At 39.8% G+C, this 19890-nt stretch overlaps 1 protein-coding gene across 4 annotated transcripts in view; it reads right to left on the bottom strand.

Annotated features, from left to right (window-relative positions):
- cdk7 (cyclin-dependent kinase 7) overlaps positions 1–18945 on the bottom strand; it is a 38309-nt gene extending 19364 nt beyond the window's left edge. For 2 of the 4 annotated variants that reach the window (XM_078563109.1, XM_078563096.1), the window contains exons 1-6: positions 18811–18925; positions 9420–9479; positions 7772–7805; positions 4219–4286; positions 2449–2517; positions 2222–2332 (exon numbers count right to left, since the gene is read on the bottom strand). In XM_078563109.1, the coding sequence (XP_078419235.1) occupies positions 2222–2332; positions 2449–2517; positions 4219–4286; positions 7772–7805; positions 9420–9479; positions 18811–18876 (408 nt within the window). In that variant the 5' untranslated portion in view covers positions 18877–18925. Of the gene's footprint in view, positions 1–2221; positions 2333–2448; positions 2518–4218; positions 4287–7771; positions 7806–8831; positions 8929–9419; positions 9480–18810 lie in introns of those variants that run through there. The other 2 variants (XR_013579508.1, XM_078563117.1) reach the window with 2 other exon arrangements.
- Between the last annotated feature and the right edge of the window lie 945 nt (positions 18946–19890).

Here is a 19890-nt window from a genome sequence, read left to right as displayed (position 1 = left end):
AAATTACTTCTCTTAAAATACATATTACATATCCAATTACTTCTTGAAAATTCCTGTGGAATCTGATTCAACCACCCTTTTCAGGTAGTGTGTTCCAGATCCTTATTATCCTGTGTGAAATAGCTTCTCCTCACTGCCCCTCCGTTCTTGTGCCAATTACTCTAAATCAATGGCTTCTGATTAACGACCTCCTCGCCCGAGGAAATAGTTTCTCCCTACTTGTTCAATCAAAACATCTCATAATTTTGCAAACTTCATTAGATTTTCCCCCTAATCTTCTCTGCTCCAAGGAAAAGAATTCTATCTTCTCCAATAGTTGAAGTCTCTCATCACTGCCATCACCTTGGTAAACTTCCTCTGCACTCTCTCCAATGCCTTAACATCCTTCCTACAGTGTAGTGCCCACAATTGTACACAATACTCCAAATGATGCCCAGGCAGTGATTTGTTTTTATATTCAATACCCCTATTTACAAAGCCAAGTATCCCAAATGCTTAATTGTCTTTTCAGCTTGCCCTGCCACTTTAAGGGCTTGTGAATATACATCCCCAGATGCCTCTCCTCTTGCACTCTCTTACAGTGATGGCGTAGTGCTACTGTTACTGGACTAGTAAACCAGAGACCCAGGGTACGCTCTGGGAACCGGGTTCGAAACCTGCCACAGCAGATGGCGGAATTTTAATTCCAGGTTTTTGTTAAAAGTCTAATGATGACCATGAAACCATTGTCGATTGTTGTAAAAACCCATCTGGGTCACTAATGTCCTTTAGGGAAGGAAATCTGCCATTCTTACCTGGTCTGGCCTACATGTGACTCCAGGCCCACAGCAATGTGGTTGACACTTTAATTCCCCTCTGAACAAGGGCAATTAGAGATGGGCAATAAATGCTGGCCTAGCCAGCGTGCCCACATCCCATGAATGAATTTTTAAAAAATAATCATTTAGATTATACTGCCTCTCCATGCTTTCCCAAAGGGCACTACTTCACACATAACCTACTTTAAACTGCATCTGCCATGTGTCTACCTATTTCACCAGTCTATGTCCTCCTGAAGTCTACTACTGTCCTCAATATTGCTGAAAAAAAAACACACTGAAGCTTTTTGTCTTGCGCTTATCAGGTCACTTTGCAAGAATACCAATATAAAGGGAAAACAACAATTTATACTGTATGAGAAGAGTGCACCAATTGGCCACTTCTTTCATAACAGCCATTCACTCGCTCATTCCTCAGGGCAATGCCTTGACTAATCAGGGACAAGCTGCCTGGTTTAAGTTTGAAACAATGCTTGGCAGTTAACTGTCAGTCACCGTCACTGGTGCATTCTCAATGGCAACATCTCTACCAGAGCCCACTTGCCAACCAATCAGCACTTTTTTCTCATATACTATAAACTTTTCCTTTCCCCTTATATTGGTATTCTTGTGAAGTGCCCTCATGAGTGCAAGACGAATAGCTTTGACATGTCTCTTTCTTCAGCAATACTCAAGTTCTGTACTATCAAATGACTATCCTACTCAATATTTACCATCCTACTCAATATTTACTATGTTGCCATGCTTTATATCATCTGCAAACTTCAAGGGAAATCATTTCAGGTTCCAAAATGCACAGTATTTTGAACATGCTAGTTGGCTTTGCATTTTCCCGCCATCTAATTCCTGCTTTCTGCGCCATTCTTTGTTCTGTTGCTATTTGCCTTCCTAGTTTCTTATGCATCTTGTCTCTCCTCTCTGCAGCTACGTTATGTCCCTCCCCCTTAAGGTTCCAAACTATTTTAATGGAGCAGACGTACAAGATACAGTTTGCAAGTCTGCTCGAAAGGACGCTGCACTAACAGTGATGAACTTGTAATATTTACAGAATGTTCTCTGAACTTGTTTTCTCTTTCCCTCCTCAACTTGATTAGTGATTGACTTGGAAATATATTGCCATCCCTTCATTGTCGCTGGGTCAAAATCCTGGAACTCCCTTCCTAACAGCACTGTGGGTGTACCTATGGGCTGAAGCAGTTCAAGGAGGCAGCTCACCATCACCTTCTCAAGGGCAATTAGGAGGGGGCAACAAATGCTGGCCTGGCTAGTAAGGCCCACATTCGTAAACGAACAAAAAAAAAATGATGAGTTTAGAAGAGATGTGATTTTAACAAGTATGTGGTTAGAACACATTCTTTGTCATGACACACAGATGATATATATGCATATAAATAAACACTTACCCTATGTAGAATCCAGTGTAAATGAAGATATTCAAGACCCTGGAGTGTCATTAATGTATATGCTTTTATGTTAGCAGGAGTCAGCACAAGGCTGGTATCTTTTATTATTACCTGTATTTGGTGAAAGAACAGTTAAAAATAAACTTTAATAATCAGTGTCTGATTTCCTGTCACCTGAGACATTTATGGAATGCAATCCAGAAAGTGGCAATCATGCTAAATGTTACCTCTAAATCAGTCTCCATAAAGTCAAACACAAGACTGATGTTGGACTTGTGGCCAAAAGCATCAAGAAGCTAAGAGAAAAAAAGATACAAAAAGTTAACATATCACTTTCCATTTATCTATGAGTGGCAAATTCTCAAAAGCAAATTAAAATACCCCTTTTATTTCACAAAATAATAAGAGATTAAAGCTAGATGACTCCAGAATTTACTAAATTCAGCATTCCTCGCTAGTATAAATTGTCCGTATAGAAATACTTGGAGGATTTTTAACCCACCTGGATTTAGTAAAATAGAGTTTAAGAATTCTACAGCTCCTGTGTCAAGTTCATCTATTCTTACTGACGAGATTTGCTTTACTACAGGGAGGCAATGTTTTTAATGGTTTTCACAGCTTTACAAAGCAGTCTCCCTACATTAACAGGAGCTGGTATGGCATCACTGCGTTATTATGTATTAAATAGTTCAAAATTGATTCTTTAAAATATATTCATTCAAGAGATGTGGGTGTCACTGGCTAGGTCAGCATTTATTGCCCATCCCTAATTTCTCTCGAGTGATCACAATATTAAAAATGATCCCATGGCCCATTTTTAGGCAATATTAAAATATAATAATCTCCCTACAGAATGAAATATCTGGCAGTGTGTATCCCATAGACTTGCCTTAACATGAAAAGTCTGTGGCTATGGGATTACTTGTCATGCCTATTTTACTCTTCAACAATTTCACACAATCGAGAGTAGAACACAGAACAGCCACTCAACCCTGTTCCTCTGTACTTCAATTTCATTTACCTGTCATATTATTATCTCCCATTTCCCATGTACCAATTTGTCTTTCTCAGATTCAAGTTGGTGACCTCAGAATTCTCCACATTAAACTCCATCTTCCATAATTTGTCTGTCTTTATGAATTCTTTCTCGATCTACACAATTTATCATACCTCATAGCTTAGTGTCGTCTGCAAAGTTAGTTAAACAACCTTTTTATTCCTTCATCATACATGCACGCACGTATACATACACACTAGCATGCACACACATGAAAAGCAAAGACACCGAAGCAGGTCCTTGGGGGACATCACATCATATTCTGTCAATCAGAGAATTTAGTCTTCATCCCCGCTCACTTTCCTACCACCCAAATAATTACCAACCCATGTAAAAAAGTTACCTACAATTATATTCTTAGGTTCCCTTTTACCACTGGTCTTTTGTCCTCATTCTCCACCTTGAACGAGTACCTTGTACCTCCTTTCAACAAACCTGCCATTTCCTTATTTCTTGCCTTTATCCATCTTTTATTGGCCTAATTCCTCTTTGCCATTTTCCTTTTCTTAATATAAATAAGAGAAACTTGCTGTAGCTTTAATATTTCCTTGGAAGGTTTTCAATATCCCTTTTTTCAACTCATTACTTTCTTTGTATCCTTATGTTGCTCTTATAGTTCTTCCAGTCTGTTGGGATTCACACTTTCCCTTGCATTTGTGTAAATCTTTTCTTTTAGCTTAATGCTGTCTTTTACCTCATTTGTTGACCATGGTTGGTTAACTGCACAAGTGGAGCCTTTGCCTTTTAGAGGTACTTTGTATCATACTCAATTTTTTGAAATCTCCTCACTGTCTGTTTGTAGATTTAACCATTAACAATTCAGTCCAGTTTATCTCGATCAATTCATTTCCCATCACTTTGAAGTTCGTCTTACTTAAATTTGAAAAAAAAAAGTTATTAGTCACGCAAAATAATTTTGAAATTGTTCTGTCATACTTACTCCTATAATATTTGGGTGGCTGAGTTCCTGTAGTAACTTGATTTCTCGAAGAGCTGTTCTATTAATTCCTGAAACAACAGAACAATAGTGGTCAGGAAAAAGAGATGTGATGCACCAAGATATAATCACGGTTACAGGTTAGATTTCTTTAACTACTTCAAATTCCTTCCAACTTTTAATATGTTTGTTTTTCTGACTAATTAGTAAACAGTGGGTAGTTTTCTGTCATCAATGCAGGGTTTAGGGGACTACAGTACTATTGAGAATGAAGGCGAGGTTGAATTTTGAATCAGTGACCTAAGGTACAAAGTATTCCTTCAGCAATTCTAGTGGTTTTCAATCACTGTTTTCTCAAAGCATAGTAACAAATTTGCTTTAATAAAAACAGAAAATGCTAGAAAAACTCAGCAGGTCTGGCAGCATCTGTATGCTGTTTTTATTTCAGATTTCCAGCATCTGCAGTGTTTTTCTTTTAACAAATTTACTTTGCCCAGCTCTCCATATATAATTAAAATAATTTTCAAGAGACACTTACAGCATTTTTATGTAACATATATTTAACTTTCATTTCAATAAGTTTGAACCATAAGAAATTAAAATTAGCTCAGTTATTTGAATACAGAGTAATTTGTTGGGATTATAGCAAGATATTATGTACTGCAGTTGTAACTTGCTTTCAACTACAAATCAAAACATTTGATTATTCAAATCCCACATTACAATTGTTTTGTTATATTACTCTGCTCAAGCATTTTTTGGGAATATGGGGAAAGAGTGTATCAAATATTCAATATGCAGTGCCAGTGTGGGATTTTAAAAAGTCATTTAGTTTTTAAGTAGCAGTTTGAAATATCTTTATAAATATTAGTATGTTTGCCAGAAGGTAATATCTAGTTTTCTGTTACAGAACTTTTTTGAGGGGGATAAAATATTTTGATGTACTGATGTTTTGATTGTGTCAAGAATAAGCATTATTTGGACAATGTTCATATTTTGGTTTTAAGAATTCAGAAATTATTAGAACTATCAGCAATATAATCAATTTCATAGCAATTTTTTAAAATTTAAAGTTATATTTCTCAAGTAACCTTAACCAAAATAAAGATCTACATGCACACAAAACATTATTGCAAAAGAATGGGGAGGGAGGAAAGGGTCAATGTAATGCTTATTTAAAGCACACAAATGCTTGGTCTATTTTTTAATTCAATCACAGGGTGCGGGCGAGGCCAACGTTTACAGTCCAAACCTAATTGCCCTTGAGGAGGTAGTGAGGAGCGAACATTTCTTGACAAACATCTGAGCGGTTCTCCCAAGAATTGTACTTTTTTTAAAAAAACATAGTTTGGCATTAATGGGCCCATTGCCTAACGGGATCTAGATTTACATTTCCACTTCCATTTAAAAGGTTCCTTGGGTGCTTGCACTACCATAATTCAGGCATCTCAAAGTCATTGCTCTCATGCATAACACAAAATTGAGCTCATATAATAAGCAAGCCCACACCTCCTATGAACTGAAGCAATACCCTGTGTGCACAGCAACCTGGGATAGTATGCATGCAAAGGGTGGTAGAAGTTTTGAATTCACTTCCACAGCTGGCAATTGATGTTAGGTAAGTTGCTAATCTTAAATCTGAGATTGATAGACTTTTGTTAACCAAAGATATTAAGGGATATGGGGCAAAGGTGGGTGCACTGAGTTGGGTCGCAGATCAGCCAGAATGGTTGAACAGGTTTGAGGGGCTAAATACCCTTGGGGAACAGTAGACCTGTTTACTTTTTGTCTCTTGATTAGATACCAAATTTTCACTATGTGCTCACTTCACTCAGAGGACACATCACTCATGTCAAACATTTTCATAACAGATTAAGCTATCGCAGGTTTATTCACAGATAGTGTTTGCTGCTGGAAAAGACTAACAGCAAAGTTGTTGGAATCAGTCGAAATACTAGCAACTTTAAACCAGTTGATGAAAGTCTGCAACTGAGAGTTCAACTCAGTTCCTTTGATTGGCTTTCTTACAGATTCTTCTTTAAAGAATAGATATAAGCACCATGAAGAAGGAGTAAACACCCAATCCTACCCAGTTACAATTTTCTCTAATTACACTGAGGCTTCTTCCAATGGAGCTATACCTGGCCTCCAAATCTGTTGCAGCTGGACTAACCAACCAGTACATTAAGAGTTCCTGTGAAACATAGGCCGGGATTTTCCTGCCGTGGGCGAGGCGGCGCCCCAGCCAGAAGTTCATTGACTTGTGGTGGGACCGGAAGATCGCAGCAGCAGGCGGGTGCGGAAAATCCCGCTGATAGCCTTGCCTTTCAGAATTCAGTTAGCCACTCAGAGGTACTTACCTCTTAAAATGAACAGCAAATTCCATAAAACATACACAGAAGCATGTGATGCTGTCTGTTCCTAGGCCATCCTAATTAAATGGTGATGATTAATTTCCCACTGAAGTATAAATAATTATTTCTAGCTCTTGGGTGTGTTTTTTTTATTCATTCACGGGATGTGGGCTTTGCTGGCTGGGCCAGCATTTATTGCCCATCCAGATGTGTGCTTCTCTTAGTAATCAAGTAAACTGACTGGCCTTTCCCTAATTATTTTATGTAAAAATAAGAGAAGAGAACCATTTCCCAGGGTACATTTGCAGATCATGTTATTTTTCTTAAAAGAGCCTATTTTTAAACAAAAACATTTTAAGCAGTACAGTGGGGAATAAAGTAAATTCCAGCAACCGCACATACATAGTTGAAACACGATAATCAGGAAGTTACTGAATGAGTTGCCTTGTTCCCCTAGAAGCATTGTGATACCAGTATCTTCTGACTCAACAAAGAAGCGCACCATACAACACAGCTTGAATATGTATAGTGCCTTTAATGTAATAAAATGCCCCAAGGCACTTCAGAAATTGCTGTACTTACATGATTGATACCCACTAAGAAAAGCTATGTATTATACATTCAAATGCAAGTATTCTTTTAAGTGTATGATATATCTTGATTACTTCCAAAAAAACTTCTCTGGCACTGAAAATTAACTTTTACAAGTGTGGAGTCTCATTCCTTCATCTTTTAGAGATTTAAATTTCTATCTTTTTATTCTCTCACTCTTCATCCAATATTTCTTTCATTCTCTGTTTTGGCTTCTATACATGATTTGACACTGAATTAAATACTCTATGCTTAACCAAAACTTCCTAGTTCAGACTGCAGACAGCTCAGTAATGATTCTTCAATATGATTGGTTAACAGCCTTGTTCACACAGGCCTCATATCTCCTGTGAAGGGTGTTGGGCCAAAATGGCTCTCGAACCACAGAAAATTCCAGTACAGGTACAAAAATGCATAGAAAGTTTATGGATAAACACAAGTGTAAAGATTGGCTGGTGTCTTTTTGTTCGCTACTGACCGCATAAATATCTTACAGATTCAAAGGTTATTGTTACCTTACTGAAATCATATGCGACTAAAATGGAAAAAAGCCTCTGTGCATTACAAAAGGACCTTGAATTCTTAATCAACTAAGATACTCCACTACTTACCATCTTTAGCTTCTGATCTGTGACCAACCTTAATCTGAAAAAAAGCAAATACAGAAGTAGAAAATTAAGTGCATTAAAGCAGAGTAAATGTTTCAGCTGTAACATCACAATATTACCGAAAAATTATGATGGTTTTAACATAGAACACCAGTTGTCTATGAATTTTGTGTTCTCTGAAAGTTGCACCTGTGGCTTTTCCAAATTTATGAGGGTGGCCAGTAAATACTTTTTATACTATACTATATATTTTATACTATACTATACTATTTCTATTCTATTTCTAGAATAGGCTCTAGATTAGGGATGGGGAAACTACAGCGTGCAAACTGCATCAGCCCAGGAGAACTTTATATTCTAAACAAAATATACCTGGAAAAACTCAGCAGGTCTGGCAGCATCAGCGGAGAAGAGTACAGTTGACATTTCGAGTCCTCATGACCCTTCAACAGAACCTTCTGAAACATCAACTGTACTCTTCTCCGCCGATGCTGCCAGATCTGCTGAGCTTTTCCCAGGTATTTTTTATTTTGGATTTCCAGCATCCGCAGTTTTTTGCTTTTATTTTTGAACTTTATATTCTGCCTTAAGCCTGCAGCCGATCCACAGGGTCCAACAAGCACAGGAAGTAGTTTCAGGTAAGTTAGCCAATGATCAGTGGTCAGAGGTGGGCATTTCTCCATTGGTGCAAGCACCCATGCCCGAGATTGGGTCTTCATTCAGAATCAAAGTAAATCCAGAACCTGGGACGTTCTCTGCTAAGTGCAGTCTTTCTATCTTCAGCCCTGAAACTCAGGAAGAGGCTTTCCACCTACTCTTGGAAACCGATTTCAGGGTTTTTTTTGTCAATCAACAGCAATTGAGTGGCTACATAAGGAACTTGGAATGCCAAGCCCCTCAGAGGGCGATGTTCCCATGATGCGTTTGTGTGTTCAGAATGGAAGTCAGGCTGAAAAGCAGCATCATGCATTGGAATCACTTGAAACCTTAATTTTTTCCTTCTAGTACTTGGATGTAATTTAACTGGGCCAGGTCCATTCACATCCCATTGAAGTTGGCTTACTTGGAGGAGGCTGCAGACCAGGTGAGTGCGGGTGATAGATTTCAGGAAGACATTTGACATTGTTCAAAAAGTAGATTGATTCATAATGTATATGTCTATGGGAGAGATGGCAAAAGTGTTAGGCCAGATTGATAATGGTTAGAAGGTAGAAAGCAAAGACCGAGACATGCATGAGGAGATTTCAGACCAGAAACTAGTTGCCAAGAGGCGCAAAGCAGTCAGCACTAGGCTGCTGTTATTTATATATTTTATAAAATGACTTAGGAGAAAGAATATTGTCCAAACAGTCTATGTTTGGAGATAACACCAAACTGGGTGCAGTAACCAATAATTCTAGCCAATATGTGAAAATCCAAAAGCCTGGGAAGACAATGAACAGAGAGGTGGCAAATGGAATTCAACATAGTTATATAAAAGGTCATCAGATTAGTAGGAGCAGTGAGAATCTAAAGAAGTTAAATGATAATGTGTCTAATTATTGACCATTTAAAGTTCTCCTTTGAAAACTTTAAATGATGTTCCGTCTTTACCAAACTAGTAAACATGTACTTCTTCAGATAAAAAAGACCTGATGAAAGCTATGCTTACCTTCTTTATTGCAACGATGTTGTCTGTGTTCTTGTCCTTTGCCTTATACACAGTGGCAAACTAAAAATTGAAAACAGAAGAAAAAAATAACTGCACCACTTTAGTTTGGGGGGGGTGGGGGGGTGGTGCAGGAGGTGGAAGCAAATTATAAATCACCACTGCCAAAAATAGCCTATAGTTTAATGCACCTAAACTGAACTGAAAATTGTGGATTTGATCATCTTTCCCTTGCATTTATGTATTGCGCTAAGTTCATGATTTTATACAGTTTTTCATGACAAAGTTATCTTCAAAAACTTCAAGCAGTGCAAGCAGGTACAGAGAAACAAAGTGTCAAAAAGACTCAGCATGTCAGGCAGCATCTGTGGAGAGAAAAACAGAGTTAACGTTTAAAGTCCAATACGACTCTTCTTGGAACACTATATACATAATTCTTTTCTTATTACCAACATACTTACATTAGGTGATCCTCCACTGAGTTACTAAGCTCACAAATGACAGGCTTGTGTGTTGCAGTGACACCATAAGACTTAAAATGGTAATAACAGGCCTCACTATAAAATTCTGTGATAATTTATTATACAGGATATTGCTTCATATAAATCGTCCATTTTATATCACAAGTATGCAGGATTTAAAAAAAAAATTATTTCGCAAGATGTGGGTGTTGCTGGCTAGACCAGCATTTACTGCCCATACCTAATTGCTCGAGAAGGTGTTGGTGAGCTCCCTTCTTGAACCACTGCAGTCCATGTGGTGCAGGTACACCCACAGTGCTGTTAGGAAGTTCCAGGATTTTGACCCAGCGACAGTGAAGGAACAGCGATATAGTTCCAAGTCAGGATGGTGTGTGGCTTGGAGGGGAGCTTGCAGGTGGTGGTGCTTCCATGCATCTGTTGCCCTGTCCTTCTAGATGGTAGAGGTCAAGGGTTTGGAAGGAGCCTTGGTGATGTTAGGGGACAATATAGGGATACAATACGAATTTATTGTAAGGAAATGATATTGTGGAATCTCCAAGCAGCCAGTGCCTGCAAGTACATAAATAGTTAAAAGGCCAGGCTGGACAGAGAGGAATCTGAACCTTGCACACTCTCATGGACTGTGATCATCAACAAGGCAGGCTGGACAGAGAGAAATGCAAATACGATAGAATGGGTGTCCTAGGAGCCTTAGGTTGAAAAGCAACTAAAATTAGCTCTGTTTATAGCAGATAAGGAAAGAACAGATGGTCCTAGTTTAGATAAGAGGGAAGGTCTCCGCCGGGGTGAAAGTAGGGGCATATGATGCATGTACCTTTGTTACCACAAATTTCTGTTTAATGTAAACCTATATGTTGACGAGGTCGGAATCTGGAGGATGGTCTTGTACATGACCAATAATGTATAAATATGGTGAACACTTGTAATTTAGCAGAGTACTGTCTCAAGCTGCATTGAGATGGTTTCTCTCCTTGCTCGAATAAACAATCGTGACCTGTACCTGAGACTCCTGTGGTCCATTTGTCAAAGGCACCACAACCGTGAGTTGCTGCAATTCATCTTGTAGATTGTACACACTGCTGCCACTGTGCAGTGGTGGAGGGAGTGAACATTGAAGGTGGTGGATGGGGTGCCAATGAAGCAAGCTAGTTTGTCCTGGACTATGTTAAGCTTCGAATGTTGTTGAGGCTGCACTCATCCAGGCAAGTGGAGAGTATTCCATCACACTACTGACTTGTGCCTTGCAGATGGAGGACAGGCTTTGGGAAGTCAAGAGGTGAGTTACTCTCTACAGCCTCTGATCTGCTCTTGTAGCCAAAGTATTTATATGGCTGGTCCATTTCAGTTTCTGGTCAACGGTAACCCCCAGTATGTTGGTAGTGGAGAATTCAACAATAGTAATGCCATTGAATGTCATGGGGAGATGTTAGGAGATGGTCATTGCCTGGCACTTGTGTGGCACAAATGGAACTTGCCACTTCTCAGCCCAAGCCTGATTGTTGTCCAGATCTAGTTGCATATGGGCATGGGCTGCTTCAGCATCTGTGGAGTCACAAATGGTGAACATCGTGCAATCAGCGAACATCCCACTTCTGACCTTATGATGGAAGGAAGATCATTGATGAAGCAGCTGAAGTTGTCTGGGCCTAGGACACTACCCTGAGGAACTCCTGCAGTGATGTCCTGGAACTGAGATGTTTGACCTCCAACCACCACAACCATCTTCCTTTGTGCTAGGCATGACTCCAGCCAGTGGAGAGTTTTCCCCCTGATTCTCATTAACTCCAGTTTTTATTGGGACTCTTTGTTATCACACTTGGTGAAATGCTGCCTTGATGTCAAGGGCAGTCACTCTCACCTCACCTCTGGAGTTCAGCTATTTTGTCCATGTTTGGACTAAGGCTGTAATGAGGTCAGAAGCTGTGTGGACCTGGCAGAACCCAAACCGAGTGTCATTGAGCATGTTATTTCTGAATAAGTGTGATAGCACCATCAACCACCTCTTCCATCACTTTACTGATTATTGAGAATAGACTGATGGGGGTGGTAGTTGGCCAGGGTGAACTTGTCTTGCTTGTGTACAGAACATACCTGGGCAATTTTCCACATAGCCGGGTAGATGCCTGTGTCGTAGCTGTACTGGAACAGCTTGGCCAGGAGCATGGAAAGTTCTGGAGCACAAGTCTTCAGTACTATTGTTGGAATGTTGTCAGGGTCCATAGTCTTTGCAGTATCCAGTGCTTTCAACCGTTTCTCAATATCACGTGGAGTGAATCGAATTGGCTGAAGACTGGCACTAATGGTGGGGATCTCAGGAAGAGGCCAAGATGGACCATCCACTTGGCACTTCTGGCTAAAGATGGTTGCAAATGCTTCAGCCTTGTATTTTGCACTGATGTGCCAGGCTCTCCCTTCATTGAGGATAGGTGTATTAGTGGAGCCTCCTTCTCCAGTGAATTGTTTAATTGTCCACCATCATTTACAATTGGATGTGGCAGGGCTGCAGAGCTTAGATCTGATCCATTGGTTGTGGGATCACTTAGCTCTAACACTTGCTGCTTATGTTGTTTGACACACAAGTAGTCCTGTGTTGTGGCTTCATCAAGTTGACACCTCATTTTTAGGTATGCTTGGTACTGCTCCTGTCATGCTTCATCGAACTCTCACCCTATTCCCTCAAAGGCATTATATCTATAAAGGAACATAATTACCTTGTACCTAATTGTTCGTTTTCATTGTGGCAAAGAAAGAATAAATTTTTTGAGCAAATCAACAATAAATAATTTCTAGTTTTCATAATCATCATACATGGAAAATTAGTATTGCACAGATACAGTTAAAAGTAAATAGACAAAAAGTGATGCAAGAGCAACTGGGAAGAAAGAATGGGGGCAAGCCCTATGCGGCCCCAGGCAAACGAGAATCAAGCCGAGCCGCTGCAGCAATGAGACCTGAAACACAATAAGTAGTAATTCTATGCTAACCTAGATTTCCAATTTACACGAAACAAATTTCAAAAGCAATGCAGTGATTAGCAAATGCAGGCTAGAAATAGAGTTCTGCAACTAAAGCAGTGAAAGTGGGTATAGAAAAGAGGTATATTAGTTTTGAACTATGACCAAACATATTCACATTCCCCATTGAGTTACTGAGCTCACAAATGACAAGCTTGTGTATTACTTTGGTTACTCTGAACTTTTAATATAATATTGCAAGTCATATTCATGATCCATTAGTCATTTGCAATTTTGCTAATGCACATGTATATGCCTATCTCAGTGCAGTCCAATTTGTGGGCCTTCTGTGTGATACTGGAGTTTCTAGCTGAACGGTCAATCTGCTTTCTTCCCTGTTTAAATGCTTGGCGTTTAAATGGGCCCAACTTGAGTCCAAAATATCTGTAAGGTTGGAATTACCTAGATTGTAGTGAGTACTTGTGCTTCGAATGTACTCCCCTTCTCTTTAAATTTTTTAAACCAGCTCCAGTGTTCAAATATGCAATTTTGACAGGAATGTATAGTGAGCGATGGTAATGCCAGTGAGACTTAAATTATAATAATGGGTCTCACTGCAAAATTCTATGATAACTTCTTAGGTATGATACTGCTTCACAGAAATCATCCAGCCTGGTATTCAGGGTGTTTTACTCTCACCCTTTTCCCTCAAAGGCATCCATTCCCTGTTGGGTTATGATTATACAGGGACCAGCTGCCCCAAGGTATCTTGCCCACATCTGCACAGAGGGTATTGATAATCTATTTAACATCATTGGGCATTATATTCAGGTGCAGTCCTGTCTTCATCCAATGCCCACAATGTACACTTCCTGCAGAGTTCAAAGGATAGTGTTAGGAAGTGGGAATTCAAGGCGATTTTCTCCTCCATAATTCAGGGAAGCTGAGACTAATCATAATGCTCATACTACTGCCCTGAGTAAGGTCAGCTATCATAACAGATTGGCAGTTGAATTTTGGATCTTTCTGGTATGTTTGGTGCAGCAACTTGCAGTTAAACTATTGCAGGGTTTAATGCAGCTTTTGGTTGGGCAACATATTTTCTGAATATCTTTCCTTTTATACCTCGATAACAACTTTAGAACTGATTTTTATATTCATTTAAACAATATATTCTAGAAAGTTAAATATTTTCTATTTATATATTCCTGTCAAAATTGCATATTTGAACACTGGAGATGGTTTAAAAAATTTAAAGAGAAGGGGAGTACATTCAAAGCACAAGTACTCACTACAATCTAGATAATTCCAACCTTACAGATATTTTGGACTCCCCAAACTCACCAAGGGAGCCATTCAGCTAACATCAAAAGTTGGGCCCATTTAAAAGAAAGCAGATTGACTGTTCAGCTAGAAACTCCAGTATCACACAAAAGGCCCACAATATGGACTGCACTGAGATAGGCAACATACGTGTTCATTAGCAAAATTGCAAATGACTAATGGATCATGAATATGACTTGCAATATTATATTAAAAATTCAGAGTAACAATGTGGCTACACTTGCCTCAAGTACTGCACAATTGTCTTGCACACTCATATAGATGTTTGTCAAATGGGGGGTGGGTGGAGCTGGTTAAGGAAAGGGTGCATTTAAAAGCAGTAAGGGAAATGTCAATGAGAAGAGTAGTGATTTGGATAAAAATAAGCAGAATGGATCAGAAAGGAACAGAGAGCTTAATAAAGGTAATAAAGTGGCTAAAGAGACATCAAGAAAAAATACAAAAAAATTAAAGCTTTTGACACTATATCATTGGTTTCGCTTGTCCAGAATGCCTCTCGTTTTCAGAAAGGTCTACAGAATAAAAAGTAGCAAACATATCCCTACTATTCAGTGACGGAAGAGGCTAAAGGCTAGTTAGTCTGAAATCAGTTGTAGGGAAAGGAATAGAATCTATTATTAGGGACTGGTAACTGAAGACTTAGAAAATCATAAGATGATTTGGGTTGAACCAACATGGATTAATGAAAGGGAAATAGTGTTTGACAAATCTGTCAGCTGTTTTTTGAGTTGTAAGTGATTGGGCAGATAAGGGGGAACCAGTAGAGGTAGTATATTTGGATTTCTTTGTATCGAAGCAAGGGTACATTTGCCAGAGATAATGCAACAAAGGTTTAGTATATTGATTCCTGGGATGAGGAGGTGGTCCTATGAGGTGTGATTAAGAAACTAGGTCTATATTTGCTAGAGTTTAGAAGAATGAGAGTTGATCATATTGAACAATATACTGTAGATCGTGGTGTATAAGTCAGCCTGGCATATAAGTCGACACCAATTTTCCAAAAACGATGTTTAGGCCTGTACCCAGCATATAAGTTGACAACCATTCTTGGTAACAAATGCTACACTCATTAGGAGTCAGCCTCAGAAATGCATGTTTCACTCAGCTTATAAGTCGGCTCATGGGATAAAGCAGTTGCCAAGAAGATGCGTGGAAGCTTAAGACATGCCCATGCAGAGTAGACCATGGACAGTGAATGGCAAACAGAAATGGGTCTTCCGGCAAAAAAAATGACGTACGAAGCTGGTTTCAAACTAAAAGTCGTAACATTTGCTAACTCGACAAATAACTGTGCTGCAGTGACAGAATTCAGTGTTAGTGAAAAACTGGTGCGAGAATGGAAAGACTCTGCCCTGAAGAAGATACCCAAAACTAAATATACTATCAGAAAAGGGACCAGCCACTGGCCTGATCGTCAGAAACATATCAGAATGGGTCCTCGAAAATTGTCAGAACGGTTTCATCGTCACCAGAAATGCATAGATACGCACTTAAGTGGAACAAATCAAATCCAGAGTCCAGCAAAGATTTCAAAGCAACTGCTAATTTGTATAGCTGCTTTATGGAATGAAGATGTCTAGTGTTGTTGCAGGAAACCAAGATCGTTCACAGACTACCAAAAGACCTCGATGACAAAATTACCAGCTTCCAGAGAAACATCATGAGACAGCGGCAAAAACAAGAGTACCTATAATGTCACATCTGCAACATGGATGAAATGCTCAGGAACTTCGATATGCCCAGCAACCAACTGTGGAGTGGGAAGGTTCAAAAGCAATTCTAATGAAAACCACAGGACATGAGAAGACAAGATTCACAGTGGTACTAGCCTGCATTGCTGATGGAATGAAATTAAAGCCTATTCAAACGTAAAACTATGCTGAAAATCAAGTTCACTGCACTATGACAACATGATAGAGTGAAGTTGTGGATTGATAATGTGGTCTACACAGAAAGCACAGCTTCTTAATGTGGGACATGCTCAGATCCCATATAACCGATGAGCTAAAGAGGTGCCTGCAAAGAAATAACATCTACCTGCACTTAGACCAGGGGGGGTCTAGCATCTGAATGGAATAGGTGGATGGCTGATGGGAGAAAAAAATCTTCACAAAGAGTGGAAGTATGCGTGGTGCCGCACTTGATATACTTGTGGTTGTCATCGTCAAATCGTGGGATGCTATTAATGCACAAACTTATTAGATCGTTCAAAAAAATGTGGACCATCCAATTCAATGGAGAAGAAGATGATTTGCTGTGGAGATATGATTCTGAAACTGAAAGTACCAAATCTGATCTAGAGTAGGACCTTTACACAATACCATAGTCAGTGACTCAGAGTGAATTTGATGAACTCTTTGCAGCGACGCTGAAGACAAATAGGCAGAATTTTGCGGCAGCGGGGTTTTACGTTCCCGCTGTCGTCAATGGCATTTATAATGGCCCGCCGCATTTTACTGCCCCGGCCCCGCCGAAACGGGGCTGTAAAATTCTGCCCAATGAATTTGAAGTGTTTAAAATGTTTGGATTGTGGTAAAGGGTATCCTTGTAGAATTAATTCATTCAATGAGTCACAGTGATTTACTTTGAATTACGAGTGTTCCCCCCCACCCCCACCCCCACCCCCATTTTAAAATGGCAAACACCTACACGAACACCAGCAGTTCACATTTTATACTCTAGTGTATAAGTTGACCCCCAATTTTGGGAGGATATTTTGAAACTTCAAAGGTCAGCTTATACACTGAGATCTATGATAAAATGCTCAAGGAATCTGACAGGTGCTGGGAGGATGTTTCCACTGGCTAGGGAATTTACAATGAGGAGTCAGTCTCAGAATAAGGGATTGGTCAATACGACTCAAATGGGAGAAATTTCTTCACTCAGTGGGTCATGAATTTTTGGAATTCTCTACTCCAGAACACTGTGTATGCTCAGCTGTTGAGTATAATCAAGACAGAGATCAATAGATTTTTGGATACTAAGGAAAGCACATGGGGATACTGCAGGAAGATGAATTAGAAGATCAGCCATGTTCTCACTGAATGTCAGAACGGGCTTGGAAGGCCAAGTCATCTACCCCTACTCTTACTACTTATGACTATTGCACAGGATCTAACTGAAGAAACTTGGCATGGGGCAGGCAAAGTTTTTTTTTTACCCTTCACATTTTCTTCAAGGCCTTGATGCATTTGGAATACAGGTCCTAGCTTAGCTCAACAGGGATCTAGTTTATGTAGCCATACTTCATTTATTAGTCTAGACAATTACCATCAGCAGGTTATCTGACAATGAAGAACATCAAAGTCAAGTAATCTTGTCCCTTACCCCACAAGCACTGAGACAGGGCTTGCTGGATATCAATCAGGTATACGAATTCTTGCTGATTTTTAGCCTGACATCATTCAGTGACAGTGAGGTTAAACGTAGTGCTCCTTTCAATGCTGTGGATAATATCAACATATGGTAGTTCAAACATCTAAATTGGGAAGCTTTTAGTAGTGACACACCATGCAATATGTTTGCCCACAAAGCCCTCGGAAGAACCAACATTTTCAAATTTCTTCAGTTTGATCTCCTAATATTTGCTGAGATGCACTAATACAGAACCTGGGCACACAGTTCTCAAGCTGGCTCAAAAGTGAATTTGGGAGTTGAGTTTGAACATCTATAAGTGACTAGGGCTTCAAGTTTACCAACACCTGTGATCGATATCCCAGTCAATTCAAAATGCTGGCAAAGTTGGGGAGTTCACAATGTTTATGATGTTAATGCTCAATGTTGACATATGATCCAAACTCCAAAAGCTAGGTGGTAAAATAAGGTTAGTTAAATTTCCTTCAACTGCTTAATTCTGTGTAATAAAAAATTGGCTACAAAAAAGGAAAACTTTCATTTATATAGCACTTTTCATGACCACCAAGTGTCTCAAAGCACTTTGCAGCAAATGAAGTACTTTTTGAAGTGTAATCCATGTTATGATGTAGAAAGCATGACAGCTAATTTGTGCTCAGAAAAACTCCCAGAACAGGTGCACCGACCAGGTAATCTGTCTTTTTCTGATGTTGATTGAGGGATAAATATTGGCCAAGACAACGGGGATAACTCCCCTACTCGTCTTTGAAACAGCTTCTCGGAATCTTTTACATCCATCCGAGCAGGCAGAACGGCCCTTGGTTTAACATCTCATCCGAAAGACGGAACCTCTGACAGTGCAGCATCCCCTCAGTAATTAACTGGAGTGTCCATCTTGATTTTATTTCCCCCCTCGAGCCCTGGAGTGAGCCTTGAATCCAGAATCTTGTGATTCAGAGGCAAGAATGCCACCAGCCGCCGCCAAAGAAGTAGAATTATGTTCCTTTATTCAGTTTGCATTGCACTGATTGCATTGTTCTCTGGCTATTCTTAAAGCAGGAGTGAATGAAGCTCTCAATTTTCTGCTCAGAATTGAATAAAGTTCCTCAAGCAAATGTCATTATAAGCCATGAGAAATATAGCAATCGATTGCAATCAGCCTCCCCCGCTAATATAAAAGCAACAAACGCCCAGATTGAGCCCTGCACTGCACCCGGCTGCTCTATTGTTTAAATATTTGAAGTGCGGGGAAAGCCTCACCTGTCCCTCCCCCAGAAAGTCGAGCTTCTCGTAGCGCTTGGCCCTGGAGCGGACATCCACCGCCATCACTCATAGAAACGGTGAAGGCTTTGCAGTGTAACTTCCGTCCCAGCCTGCGCGTCACTTCCGGATTCTGGCCGCCGGAAGCCAGCCTGACTGCCTAGCAACCGCAGTCAAGCAATCAATTCAACCCACCAATCAAAATGATTAAGACAATCTCCCATTGGCAAAAGGAAAATTCTCAACACTGCTGGTAAGCGCTGTCTATCCTCCTCCTCATTTAGGTACCACACCCTAAGATGATGTTGGCGACCATGGACTTCCATTGGATTGGTCCATGATTATTCTTGGCAAAGTACTGCAGTGGTTTACCATTGCCTTCTGCAGTATGGCTGACCAGGAAACTCTCTCTTTTTACTGTACTGTACTAGAAGGATTTACTGGCTGATAATCAACCTGTTTGGCCACATTATGAATATACCTTCCATGGCCATCAAGTCCTAAAGTGGGACTGGAACCCTTGGCCCACAGGTAGGGGCACTACTACTGCACCACAAGACCTCCCTCACTGTCTATCAATGTATTGAAAATGTAGACACAGAGCTCCCAGCCTCAAGGAAAGGTTTGGAGTGAAGAATTATGATCTTAAAAAGTACATTAGATTTCAAACCCATTTTGAACACATTGGGCTATGTTTACAACGGTGGGGTTCCTCAAAATTGTTTGAGGTGAGGAGAACAGAGGAAAGTACATGCATTTATATAGCACACTTCTTCAGGATATCCCAATGAGCTTTACAGCAAATGAAATACTCTTGCATATCCCTGCTTTCCTTCGTCACACCAAATGGCACATATTATTATACATTAATATAAAGGGTCCTGTTCTTTGCAGACAGAAAGAACATGTATACACGTTGCACCTGTTTTAGCTAAACAAAATAGGTGACAGCCATTCACTGACTCATTCCTCAGGGCAATGCCTGGGCCAATCAGGGTCAAGCTGCCTGGTTTAAATTTCAAACAATACTTGACAGTTAACTGTCAGTCACCATCAGTGGTGTATTCCCCATGGCAACAC

The sequence above is a fragment of the Cetorhinus maximus genome, chromosome 2 (assembly GCF_964194155.1).
Source record: "Cetorhinus maximus chromosome 2, sCetMax3.hap1.1, whole genome shotgun sequence".
Classification (NCBI taxonomy): domain Eukaryota; kingdom Metazoa; phylum Chordata; class Chondrichthyes; order Lamniformes; family Cetorhinidae; genus Cetorhinus; species Cetorhinus maximus.
The sequence above is the reverse complement of the archived record's forward strand: the minus strand, read 5'-3'. Positions and strand labels throughout refer to the sequence as shown.